The sequence below is a fragment of the Lipotes vexillifer genome, unplaced genomic scaffold, assembly GCF_000442215.2.
Source record: "Lipotes vexillifer unplaced genomic scaffold, Lipotes_vexillifer_v1.1 scaffold2648, whole genome shotgun sequence".
Lineage (NCBI taxonomy): Eukaryota > Metazoa > Chordata > Mammalia > Artiodactyla > Lipotidae > Lipotes > Lipotes vexillifer.
In genome coordinates, this window is record NW_006793424.1 from 139,026 (window position 1) to 151,556 (window position 12,531).

A 12,531-nucleotide genomic window follows, 5' to 3' on the forward strand; every position below is an offset into this window, starting at 1 on the left:
ACAACTAGAGACGGCCCACGAGCAGCAACGAAGACCCAAGGCAGCCAAAAATAAATAAATAAATCTATATTAAAAAAAAAAAAAAAAAAAAAAGCCTCTTTTGTAACATGAAACTTTTTGGCATATACTTGAGAAAAGAGATGGTTCTGGTACCAGTCACAGTATACATTTTTGTTTCAGACAATCAGAGTTTTAGAATCCTGAATGCTGGGTTTTCCAGGTGGGGTGAGGAAGACTTAGCCCTGGGTTTTCTGCCACAGGAAGCGGCTTCTTGTCCTTTAGCCCAGAGATTCTCAAAGGGAGAGGAGAGGGGGACTTTGCTCCCCAGGGAACATTCAGCAATGTCTGGAGACATTTATGGTTATCACTTCTTAAGGGAGGGTGCTGGTGGCCAGAAGCCTCCACAACAGAGTTATTGGCCCAAAATGTCAATCATGCCAAGGTTGAGAAACTCTGCTTTAGCCTAATGATTCTGTGGCAAAATTAGCAAGTGGGCACCCCGCCCCCCACCGGCCGGTATTTATTTGGCAGGTTTTTAATCTGAGGGCTTCTCTGACAGTGAACTGAATCTCAAGCACTGGAATAAGGAGAGGCATATGCTTCTCTGTACCAGACCGCCTGCCCAGTGAGGGCTGCACGGGTGACAGCTGTCAGGACATGAAATGGTTTGGCACTACTCACCCTCCACGGATCCCACAGTTCAGGTCTGAGTTAAGTATCCAGATCACTGGTGCCTGGACAACAGGTGTGCTAGGATTTGCATGTGCTGGAGACCAGACTGAGGTGAAATGCATTGCTTTGCTCAGAAAAACTAAGGACAGCTACTCTGTGGTAAATGGCAAGTTAAATCTGAACTATTCAGGGATGCGGCCAGAAAATCCCCTGCCAGTGGCCTCTCCTGCAGCGAGGTTCTCTTCTCTCACTGCAGTAGCCCCTGGGACAAAGGTTCCTTCTTTTCATCCCACACTCCCTGGCCCCTCTGCCTTCCTCAGCGCTACTTCCAGCTTTCGTGCTCTTGTCAAGGCTTAGGGTTTGAGTCTTGGAATTATCTAATTCACTCTGTTCTTTTCATGGGCTTCAGGATGATCACAAACTCAGCAATGAGGAATTGGAAACAAAATATGGTACAAACATCATTACGGTAAGTCATCAGAGAACCAGTGACGGGGAGAGAATCCCGGGACTGTGCTCAGGGTTTGTGGAAAAGAATGAGTGACCTAAAGCTGCAACTCTGAGAATGCCAGCCACCCACATGCCCACCATGCGAGACAGGGCTGGTTCCCCTCGGGAGCTGGCCCGTCTGAACCACAGCCCTGGCCAAGCCCTCTGTTGAGCTGTGTGCTTGGGCACAGGCAGTTCTTTGACTGTGACCGCAGTGAAGCTGTGGTGACCCCAGGAAGGTTTGGATGCTTCCTCGTTGTCATGGTCAGGGGTTGCTTTTAAACCCTGTGCCCAGGATGTATTTGGGTCTTATCAAGGCCTCCTCCGGAAAGGGACAAGGCTGCAGGGCACACCATGTGCCTCATAAAATCTCCCACCGCAGAAGTAGGGCTTCCTTCTGTGAGTTCAAATCTCAAACCTCAAAAGTTTTGGTGTCTTAACATCAGGCGATTTGGGTGCACCTGTTCAAGTCAACAAGAATACCTGCAGTGTGAGGAGCAGGCAATGCCTGGGTTTCAGGAGTTCGCAGTGGGTGGGGGAGGCAGACGTGTAGGAAAGCGCTCAGCAGCCACGCTGCTCCCCGAGACGGCATGTGAGAGGCCGAAGGGCATGCTGAGGGAATGGCTGAGTCTGACAGGCGAGGCTCCCTGGGTGGCACAGTGATTGAGTTGGGACATAGTAACCGCTACCCACCCTCTGCAGAAATGTGACATCCAACCCAAGCGGGGAGAAACGTCTGATTTCTGTTTCTTTTGGCTCTGCTTTCTCAGGGTCTCTCCAGCACCCGGGCTGCTGAGCTCCTGGCTCGGGATGGGCCCAACACCCTCACCCCCCACAAGGAAACCCCGGAAATTATCAAGTTCCTCAAGCAGATGGTGGGGGGGTTCTCCATCCTCCTGTGGATAGGAGCCGTCCTGTGCTGGATCGCATATGGGATTCAGTACTCCAATGATAAGTCCTCCTCCCTGGACAGCGTGAGGCCCTGGGGCTCCTCCTGGGTTTGCTGGTAATGGGGTGGGGGGCGATGAGGGGTCAGCACCGTAACACAAGGGCAGAGCCCTGGGCTGGGGAGAGGGGTCCACCGCTGATCAGTCACCACGTGAGTCTGAGAAAATCAGTCATTTTCCAAAGTGTAAAACAGAAATTATATCTGACATTCTGGTGTCTCAGAGGCAGCATGAGCATGAATTTTTAAGAGAGAGAGAGAAACACAAGAGTTCCTACGTGGAAAAAAAAGATCAATGTCCACGTGAAGTGTTTTTGGGCTTTCTCTCCTCAAAGCTAATTCTCTCCCTTTACTGTGGGGAGCTTCTGTGCCTGCTGATAACGGAGGCCTGAAACACAAAACTGTATTGGCCGACATGATGCTGAGAGAAGGAAGCCAGATGCGAAAGGCCGCATACTGCACGATTCCATTGATGTGAAATGTTCAGAGCAGACCCGCCCTGGATTCAGAAAGCAGATCAGTCAGTGGCTGCCAGGGCTGGGCTGGAGTGGGGAATCATGGCCAGAGGGCTCAAGGGGACTTACTGGGATGACGGATTGTGGTGATTGTCGCACAACTGTGTACCTTATTAATGATCACTTAATTATATACTTCAAGTGGGTAAATTGTGTGGCCTGCAAATTACACCAGGACACTACTGCCATGTCTCTCACTGGCCATGGAGCACCCTGGCCCTAGGGTCTGGCTCATTCCTGATCGATGCCTGTCCCCCTCTCCCAGGTGTACCTGGGCTCCGTGCTTGCCCTGGTGGTTGTTTTAACCGGGGTCTTTGCCTATTACCAAGAGGCGAAAAGCACCAACATCATGGCCAGCTTCCGCCAGATGATTCCACAGGTGGGTGCGGCCCCCACTGTGGTGTCTGCGAGACTTGAGATGAGCGAGCATCAGGCTGGGGGAGTGGAAGAGCTTGGAGGCCTGGGCCCCCTCCCTGCTGCCTGCAAAGTGACCTAATCTCTGTGGAGCCCCTGTTTCCTCCCAGGGTTTTGAGATGATCAGCGAGATAAAATGGAGAAAAGCGCTTAGTCGAGAGCAAAGTGGGACAGGAACATGAGTCGTTGCACGGCATCTCCTGTGGTTTCTCCTCAGCGCTGGTGAACTGTTTAGACAAAAGCAGTCCAGGGGGTTCTGAGCGGGAACCAAGGAGGCCGACCTGGGATTCTTTAAGTGTCACCCTCTTTGCTCCCATTTCTCAGCCTCCCCGCAAGTTGCCCCAAAGTGCTCTCAGTATGGGAGGCCCCCCCATCCCTCCGCCCACAGGAACCCAGGAGGGGTCCTCTAGGGAGACCATGCGCTGCTGTCAGCACGGCAGGAAAACCGCACCCTCGCTGGACTGCAGAGCTGCTGGACAGAGGGGACTCTGGGTGGGATCTTCTGTGCTAGGAAGTGGAGACCGTTCTCTCGCGCCATTAAAGTTTTCCCGACCTGAGCAAGATTGTTAAACCCTTTGGCTCAAGCTTCAGGAGTCTTCCTGGACCTCCCAGCAGGATCGTTCATCCTTAATGGTCTCCCTTCCCGCCAGGCTCAGGGCTGTCGCTTTGCTGTACCCTCCCATGGCAGAATTTTCTGGGTCGAAGAATATCCCCATGCGCTCCTCCTCAAGAAATAATAATTCTTAGGGTCTTCAGGCCCCACGTAAAAGTCTTTGTTTCATTTTCTGCTATTCTGACAGCTGTGGGTCCTAGTGCCTCCCTTCCTGAGGTTTGGGGAGGGTGCAGGACGGCCATCATCATTCTAGGAGGGAATCTGAGGCCTGGGTCATGATTTTCTTTCGCAGCAAGCTCTTGTCATTCGAGATTCAGAGAAGAAGACAGTTCCTGCGGACCAGCTGGTGGTGGGGGATATAGTGGAGATTAAAGCCGGAGACCAGATCCCCGCGGACATCAGGTTGCTGTCTGCTCAGGGGTGTAAGGTGAGCGTCACAGGCACCCCGAGGATCGCGCTCGTGAGCAGCTGGCTTGCTGTGGTCTTTCCAGGTCTCGGCGTAACTGGCCAAGGGACAAGGTACCTGACGCTGAACTTGTTTCAAAACTCCTAGGTGGACAACTCGTCTCTCACCGGGGAGTCTGAGCCCCAGCCCCGCTCCTGTGAGTTTACGCATGACAACGCCCTGGAGACGAAGAACATCAGCTTCTTCTCCACGACCTGCCTGGAAGGTAAGTCCAGCTGCTCTTGCAGGGCCGCGCGTTGCGCTCACGGCACCCTCCGTCCGCAGGCTTTGTGTTCCTCTCTTTACCACCCCTTGCTGCAAAGCTTCTCCAAGAGAAAACGTGGAATTGAAGAACCTAGAGAGCTGGTGTTTGGCCTTAGTAATGTCATGTGCTGACTGGCCACGTAAGCCACCAAAGAGAGGTCCGTGAGGCTGCGGCCCCTCCTAGCTGAGGACCCCTGGAATAAGATGTCTGCTCCACCTGCAGGCACAGCAACCGGCATGGTCATCAACACGGGTGACCGCACCGTCATTGGGCAGATCGCCTCGCTGGCTTCGGGAGTCCAGAACTCGAAGACGCCCATTGGCATCGAGATCGAGCACTTTGTTCACATTGTGGCAGGAGTGGCGGTCTCCATCGGCATCCTTTTCTTCATCATCACGGTGTCCATGAAGTATTATGTCCTGGACTCCATCATCTTCCTCATTGGCATCATTGTGGCCAACGTGCCCGAGGGTCTCCTGGCCACTGTCACTGTGAGTCCGCGCTACTAGTGGCCGCACGCTGACCCTGCTAACATGCCATTCTGCTGTGCTGGGTGAGCGCCCGCCACGGCTGAGTCTGCTCCGTCAGGGGCAACTGTGGTACATTCTGAACAGACTGTTTCTTAGAGGGACAAAAAGAATTGTGATTGTTAATATTTGAATGCATTGTCCTTGAAAACCTATATTTTCATTTTCAGGAGATCTGTCTGCAAATCCCTTAAGATCTAGATAAGACAGTCTTGAACCACCATTTACGGATTTTCTAGAAACCGGATACCTTCCCCCACATTTCCACGGTTCTTAAAAGGAAAACAAACCAACGAACAAACTCCTTTGGCAGTTTCTACAGCTGAGGGACTTGAGCACACTTTTTACCTCGCTTCTCTTCCCTCTCAGACTCCCACAGACACACACAAATGCCTTCTTTGTGTTCCTGAAGAGCAGTTCAGCCCTTTCCTGTGCTTACGTCCAGCTTCAGCTTTGGTTCTCCCTGCTTAGCTCACCCTTGAATAAGGCCCTTCTCTGCGGTGCGGGCCCCACAGGCAGGGAAGAGGGCTTCGTATCTTCAGTCCTGTGTGAAGGTGGCCTGGCGCCATCCTGAGCAAAGAAGTTTTTGATTCCAGGTCTCCTCTGACTCCAGCAGAGAGTAATTTGACAAAATTGGAGGCAAACAGAACCCTTTGAGATCTGCAGGGTTCAGAGAGAGTGAAGAATGTTTAAATATGGAGCTCTTAAAGTGAAACAAATGCTTCTTGATTCCCCAAAGCAACAAGGTAGCCCTTTGGGACAAGGCCTTTGGCAAATAGCGGTCGAAGTCCCTCTTACGTGTTCTTGCTTGTGAATGACAGCCAAGGCCCCCTTTGTAATTACACGTGACTTGCCTGGCTCTGCGACCTGTGGGTGCCTTAGGATCATTTTCCTCAAGGAGCAAAGGGACAAAAGAGTGTTCCACATTTAATAGAAGAAAGGACTGTGGCATATCCATGTATAGGGCTTTATATGCTTTCTCAGTCACTGGGGCTGATGCAGCTTTACTGCATCTATAACCATACCTGACACTAGTCCAGCTCTACCTGTTTCTACATTATTGAACCCGAGTTCAAAAGGGTGGTTTTTCTCCAAGCTTCTCCCTGTCTCCTCCGTCTAGGTGGCTCTGTCACTGACAGCAAAACGAATGGCCAAGAAGAACTGCCTGGTGAAGGGCCTCGAGGCAGTGGAGACCCTTGGTTCCACGTCCATCATCTGCTCAGACAAGACGGGGACCCTGACCCAGAACAGGATGACCGTGGCCCATCTGTGGTTCGACAACCAGGTCTTCGTGGCGGACACTAGTGAAGACCATTCGAGTGAGTCTTCAGGCGCATCCAGCCTGGCCCTGCACTGCAGACTCAGCAGAGGGGCTGGTCTGCAGCCTTGGGGTGAATAGTGCTGTTCGCGGGTGCGAGCCCAGCACCCTTGGCATCCACTGTTCTTCTTTCCAGATCAAGTCTTTGATCAAAGCTCTGCAACCTGGGCCTCCCTGTCAAAGATCATAACGCTGTGTAACCGCGCTGAGTTCAGACCAGGACAGGAGAGCGTCCCCATCATGAAGGTGAAGGCCCTGCACACGGTCTCAGTTGCAGCCAGAGCCAAGTCACTTTCTCTGTTCTGATTTGGTGCTTGACTTAATCTCTCCAGCTGAGTAGGGTTTATAATGTAAGAGCAAGTCTAATCACAAGACGTGTAGAAAATTTTTTTCGCTGTAACTAGATTCGAGAAATCAAAGTCCTCAGAATATTCACTTGGGCCTTTTGAAAATTCTCTCTTTCCAGAAAATGAATGTGCCTTTAAGTTACTTTCCTAACTTCTTTATCAGCTGATATAATCAAAGGTTACTTATTACATAAATGCCATTCACTGATGTTTAACATGTAATCGGCTAGAAATAGAAGGAGGGGTCTTAGAGCTGTTCCTCTGGGCTGCCTGGAGCTCTTGTATAGTTGCAAATATACGAAGCTTCTCTCTCTCCTCCCCTCTTTTCCCCCCTCTGCCTCTCAGGAGTCACTGAATCTGTGTTCTCCTGGCTTTTCTGTTTGCCATCTGTTTCCTTCATTGTTTCCTTACTTATATTTTTTGTTTGCTTTTCTTTATCAGCCAGCTCCTTAATTCTCCTTTTGGCCAATCACTTCTCTGTATCTTTCAAGTCCTTATCTCCAGTTCCAATTTCTCACCCAAATTCCATGCATCTCCAGCTCGCTGTGTGTGTTTCCACTTGGAGGTTTTGCAGGCTAGACACTCAACATACTATACTTGTCACCTTCCACCTGTACCCAAACTTGCTCCAAGTTAATATCTTATCCCAAATATTGTATCTTTCTATGCTGTGACCATGTTACTTGTCATCCTTTTGGAAGTCATCTTTAACTTACTCCTTCCCAAATATCTAGTGAGTCAACAAGACCTATTACTCTTGTTTCAGAGCATCCAACTTTACATTTCTGTTATCACTAATACCTTGCGTCGGAACAATTGCACCAACCTCTTAATCGGCCTCCATGATTCTGGTTTATCCCCCATCTTTCTTGCATGCCACTAATTTTCCTTAAATACTTCATTAGTGGGGCAACTTCATCTAACTTTGCTCAAAAACTTTCCATGCTTCTCTATTTTCAGCTTCTCGAGTGTAGGTCTCAGTGCTTGCCTTTGGGGTTCTTTACATCTGCCACATTCTCCGTGTCCACCAGTGCTTCAGCACTCACGATAGTTTCCCCACCACGTGCCTTCCTTCATGGCTTTCTGGTTTCTAGAAGGCTTTCTTCTGCTCTTCTCTCTGTAGGTAACCCACCTTTCTTTCTTTCTTTTTTTTTTTTTTGCGGCTTTCAGGATCTTAGTTCCCCGACCAGGGACTGAACCCGGGCCCTGGCAGTGAAAGCGCGGAGTCCTAACCACTGGACCGCCAGGGAACTCCCCCCACCTGTCTTTCAAGATCTAGTTCATAACTGCTTTTTTCATGAAAACTTCCTGCTCTCAGAGCTCTCACTTTTCTGAACTCCCTTAATGCCAGCAGGTGGCGCCCTGCAGTTAACAGTCCTAAGTCAATCACCAATTGTGCAGTAATTGTTTTCTCTCTCCAGTAGATAGTAAGCTAAGGTTACGTGTTGGTTCGTTGCAAATGATCAGAGAAGAACCAGATTATGTGCTGCAACTATTTATCTCTTGATTCGCAGAAAGCTGTGGTTGGAGATGCCTCAGAAACTGCTCTTTTGAAATTCTCAGAGGTCATTTTGGGTAACGTGATGGAAATCAGAAAAAGAAACCGCAAAGTAGCTGAAATACCTTTTAACTCGACCAACAAATTTCAGGTGAGTTTTTCCTCACAACTGAATCTTTATCATCACTAGAACAGCATTTCCACCTGTGTAAGTATCCTTTGGTTAATATGTATTGTGAATGACACTTGACTTCAAAAATAGTCCTCAGAGATGCAGGGCCTGGACGTCTGGTAAACCCAGAACAGGTTTCCCTGAAGTAAGTATAGAAAAAGAACGGTGAAGGGCCTGCCGTTCCCACGCGTGATCTATCTGTGGGACGTGCACACTCACATGCACACAGACGCAACAGCACCCGCACTGGGTAACTTTGGCCAAGGAGGGGCAGCGGCTACATCCCAAAGGGCGAGAGAAGGGTGGGGCATGGGGAGAAGCAACGCTGCCCCTCATCTGTGTCAGGCACTTTACATGCTTTGTCTCATTTAATCCTCATGATAAGCCTGTGAGGTAGGACCAAGTAACTCCAACTGAAGGGGGAGGAAACGGGCCTTAGAAAGCGCTGAGGTGACAGAGTCACACAAGCATCCAAGTGGCACAAGCAGTTTTCACACCTCTGACTCCTGAGTCTGTGCTTTTTCTACCACAGCACAGAGTCTGGGCAGTTCAGTTCAGGCCATGTTGGTAAGCCTTGCCCTTTGTGAAGACCAGTGAGCGCCAGCCACACTGCTTTCCCGTTCTGCCCCACAGGCAGTGCATAGGGATCTCCTCTCCCCCGTGGCTCAGGAAGAGAATGGCGATCCTTGCCTAGTTGTCACCCCTCATGCCAGCGGTGCCCAGCAGTCATGTTAGGACAAAGGACAGTTTCTAGCCCAAGGTGCTGGCACAGGTGGGATTCCCTGTAGACTCCAAAGCTGAGACTGGGGCATTGTGGCTTGGTCTTTGCATAACAGTAAATTATATAAATAGGATAACCGTGTTTGTGTACAAGTTTCTGGTGATAACCCACACATTTTCTTTTTTTTTTTTTTAATTAGTTTATTTATTTTTGGCTGCGTTGGGTCTTCGTTGCTGTGCGCGGGCTTTCTCTAGTTGTGGCGAGCGGGGGCTACTCTTCGTTGTGGTGCGTGGGCTTCTCATTGCAGTGGTTTCTCTTGTTGCGGAGCTCGGGCTCTAGGCACGCGGGCTTCACTAGTTGTGGCTCACAGGCTCAGTAGTTGTGGCTCATGGGCTCTGGAGCGCAGGCTCAGTAGTTGTGGCGCACAGGCTTAGTTGCTCTGCAGCGTGTGGGGTCTTCCCGGACCAGGGCTCAAACCCGTGTCCCCTGCATTGGCAGGTGGATTGTTAACCACTGCACTACCAGGAAGTCCCACCCACCCACACATTTTCTTTGGAAGGAATTTAGGACTGGAAAATAACTGTGGAGCAAACATCTTTGTGGATGATTGAATAGTAAAAAATCATGGTTAGCAAAACAGACAACTAACAAAATGTATGACATAAAATGTAGAGGAAATCAGATTTCTGTTCAAAAATATAGTGAAAATAGAATGAGTAGCAATTATAAAATAATAATTGTAACAATAGCTATCATGTGCTAATTTCCACACTTCTCACAACAGTTCTGTTAGGCAGTAGAGAAGGAGGAAACAGGACATAGCCAGCAAGGGACAGAGCCAGGACTCAGGCAGACCCAGGGGACCATGCTCTTAGGACTAGGCAGGATGGCCTCCCAGCCATGAACGAGACTCAGAGTCCCCCAGGGCTCTGTCTCCTCCAGGGAAGGCTTCCTCGTCGTGTGAGATGTGAGGAAAAGTGGGTTCTGTGAGGCCTCGTGTACAGAATGTTGAGGGAGAAGTGGGCTCCCCAGAGTTGGTCTAGAAAGGAGAGGGTCCTTCAGAAGAGGCCAAAGAGCCTCTGGGATGCTATTAGTGCCATTTTATATCCACAAACGAGCAACACTCAGCACTAAGCAAGGTGGTGGGTGTCATGACCTTGGAGGGTCTCTGGGGCATCGTTCAACCCAAGGAAACAAAGTGGACAGTCTTAGAATAGCAGTTCCCCAAACTGAGACTGGTCCATTAAAATATTTTCCATAGTTTATGGCAAATTGGAAAATTAGGACAATATTTTATAAAATTTTATATAGAGATGAAAGTATTGAATTTAGAAGATTATCCTTTATGTCCTGCATGGTTAAGGCAGGGACTCTGGGGCCTGCTGGCCAGAATTCAGGTCCCACCTCAGCCCCCGGCTAGTGGTCACTGAACTCTCTGCACCTCAGATTCCTCCCTTGTAAAAGGCAGTAATAATGGTACCCATGGCCATAGTTTTGAGGGTAGTTTTGAGAATTAAATGAGTCCATTTAATTTCTGGGCACTCAGAACAGTATACACAATAAAAGTATTTATTATTCCTACTTTAAATGTTAAAATGCCATACCTTTCAGAAAATGATAGTGACAGTAGATGGAGGTTTTTGGTTTGGTTAGTTAGTTGGTTTTTTTAATGTCGCTACTTGGCCATGTGAAAAACGCTGCAACCTTATGTTTGCCCTCTATGGGGTTTTTTTTGGTTTTTTTTTGTACTCATCTCTGATATCCAAAAGTCTGTAAACTACTGGTTTAGAATCAACTGGTAGACCCAAGATGATAGAATTTTTCTTTGTAACTTACTCATTCTCTCCCAAACACTCCAGCTTCCTAAAATTCTTTCCAGGGCTTAGAAGGGTACCTGGTATAAAATAAGGTCTAGACTTAGCCACTTTATTATTGTCTATAAATTTTTTCACAGTTTTCCCGATTATCTTATTAGGGTACATCTAGAAGTAGAATTGTGAGGTCAAAGGATAATGACGGTAAAGTTGTGATTCTTGTTACTTAGCTGTCCCCCCAGAGGCCTGTGCGTGAGAGGCCGTCCTCACAGCCCTCGGGTCCTCTGTCACATCCAGGCAATGACACTGCCCACGTGCCTGACTGAGTGCAGGACGGCTCGGGTCTGCAGGAAGGGCAGTCAAGGCAGGAGGTGAGACAAGGAGGCTCCCAGCCCTCTGACCCCACGGTCGCCCCAGGAGATCGTGTTCAAGGCAGAAGCTTTCACATGACGACAGCGCATCTGGCCTCCCTAAAGCAGCCAGTTTCTGTTTGAGAGACAGGCTGAGTTTCCCCCTGCGAGACACTCTGATTCAAATTCAGGGTGTCCCCCTGGGCTGGGACAGAGTCTAGCTCTCTGCATGTTGCTTGGGCACAAAGTAGAAAGGACAGAATGCGCCTGCAGAGAACACTCCTTCTTTATAAATCAAGGACCAGTAGCCAACAGAGAAAGGGGTGTTTTTAATCTTGTCGTGTTGCTCATTTAAAGATCTGTCCAGTTCAGGTCCTTAGTAGTAAAGACGGTGTCATTGCCGATGTCACATTGAATATGCTCAACCCCTTTCCCCCGCAGCTCTCCATACATGAGACAGATGACCCCAGTGACAAGCGTTTCCTTGTGGTGATGAAAGGGGCCCCCGAGCGGGTCCTGGAGAAGTGCAGCACCATCATGGTCAACGGCCAGGAGCAGCCTCTGGACAGGAGCACGGCCAAGGCCTTCCACACGGCGTACATGGAGCTGGGTGGCCTGGGGGAGCGCGTGCTGGGTGAGCAGAGCCCTGATCCCGCCCGTGAGGCCCGCGGCTCTCTGCCGGCCTCCGGCACACGAGGAGACAGGCCTGTGATGTAGCGGAGTAACTCTGGCGTCCACTTGAGTCATAAAGGAGAAATGGTCAACGTACAAGAGACACTGTGTGATGGATAGTGTGCGGGGCGGTCCCTTCCAGATCACGGAAATCTGGGAAGTTACTGTGGAACGGGTTGCATTTCATTCTGGACTTTGAGTGAGGGAACTTGAAGGGAGGTAGGGAGCACTGATGCAGAGGGAACCTCGTGGGCCAGAGCACAGCGGTGGGAACAGATGGAGTGGCGCACGCCTTGTCGAGGCTGCAGGTGGACGAGGTACCACGGTCCTGGGAAACAGGGCTAGAAGGGTCTTGTGGAGGTCGGCTTGCAGCACCCTTCTTGGCGGGGACAGGAGCAGAGTGGGTCTCAGCAGGAGGTGCTGCCCTCACTCAGGTGAAAAGGGATTTGATCCCAGGCAACGGGAACGTGAAGGTCACATACAGAGACTTTGTGGAGGCAGAATAGGTAAGACTTAGCAGCTAATTAGCGGGGAAAAGTAAGTTTAAAAAAATGTTGAGGGGCTTCCCTGGTGGCGCAGTGGTTGAGAGTCCGCCTGCCGATGCAGGGGACGTGGGTTCGTGCCCCGGTCCGGGAAGATCCCACATGCCGCGGAGCGGCTGGGCCCGTGAGCCATGGCCGCTGAGCCTGCGCGTCCGGAGCCTGTGCTCCGCAGTGGGAGAGGCCACAGCAGTGAGAGGCCCGCGTAGCGCAA

At 50.1% G+C, this 12,531-nt stretch overlaps 1 protein-coding gene across 1 annotated transcript in view; it reads left to right on the plus strand.

The window, feature by feature from the left end:
• Positions 1-12,531, plus strand: part of ATP12A (ATPase H+/K+ transporting non-gastric alpha2 subunit) — a 27,382-nt gene that overhangs the window by 2,211 nt on the left and 12,640 nt on the right. Inside the window, exons 2-11 of the mRNA XM_007466343.1 lie at positions 1,082-1,141; positions 1,932-2,135; positions 2,888-3,001; positions 3,942-4,076; positions 4,203-4,320; positions 4,582-4,850; positions 6,007-6,205; positions 6,341-6,450; positions 8,066-8,200; positions 11,548-11,740. Of these exons, the coding sequence (XP_007466405.1) occupies positions 2,034-2,135; positions 2,888-3,001; positions 3,942-4,076; positions 4,203-4,320; positions 4,582-4,850; positions 6,007-6,205; positions 6,341-6,450; positions 8,066-8,200; positions 11,548-11,740 (1,375 nt within the window). The 5' untranslated portion in view covers positions 1,082-1,141; positions 1,932-2,033. The remainder of the gene's footprint in view (positions 1-1,081; positions 1,142-1,931; positions 2,136-2,887; positions 3,002-3,941; positions 4,077-4,202; positions 4,321-4,581; positions 4,851-6,006; positions 6,206-6,340; positions 6,451-8,065; positions 8,201-11,547; positions 11,741-12,531) is intronic.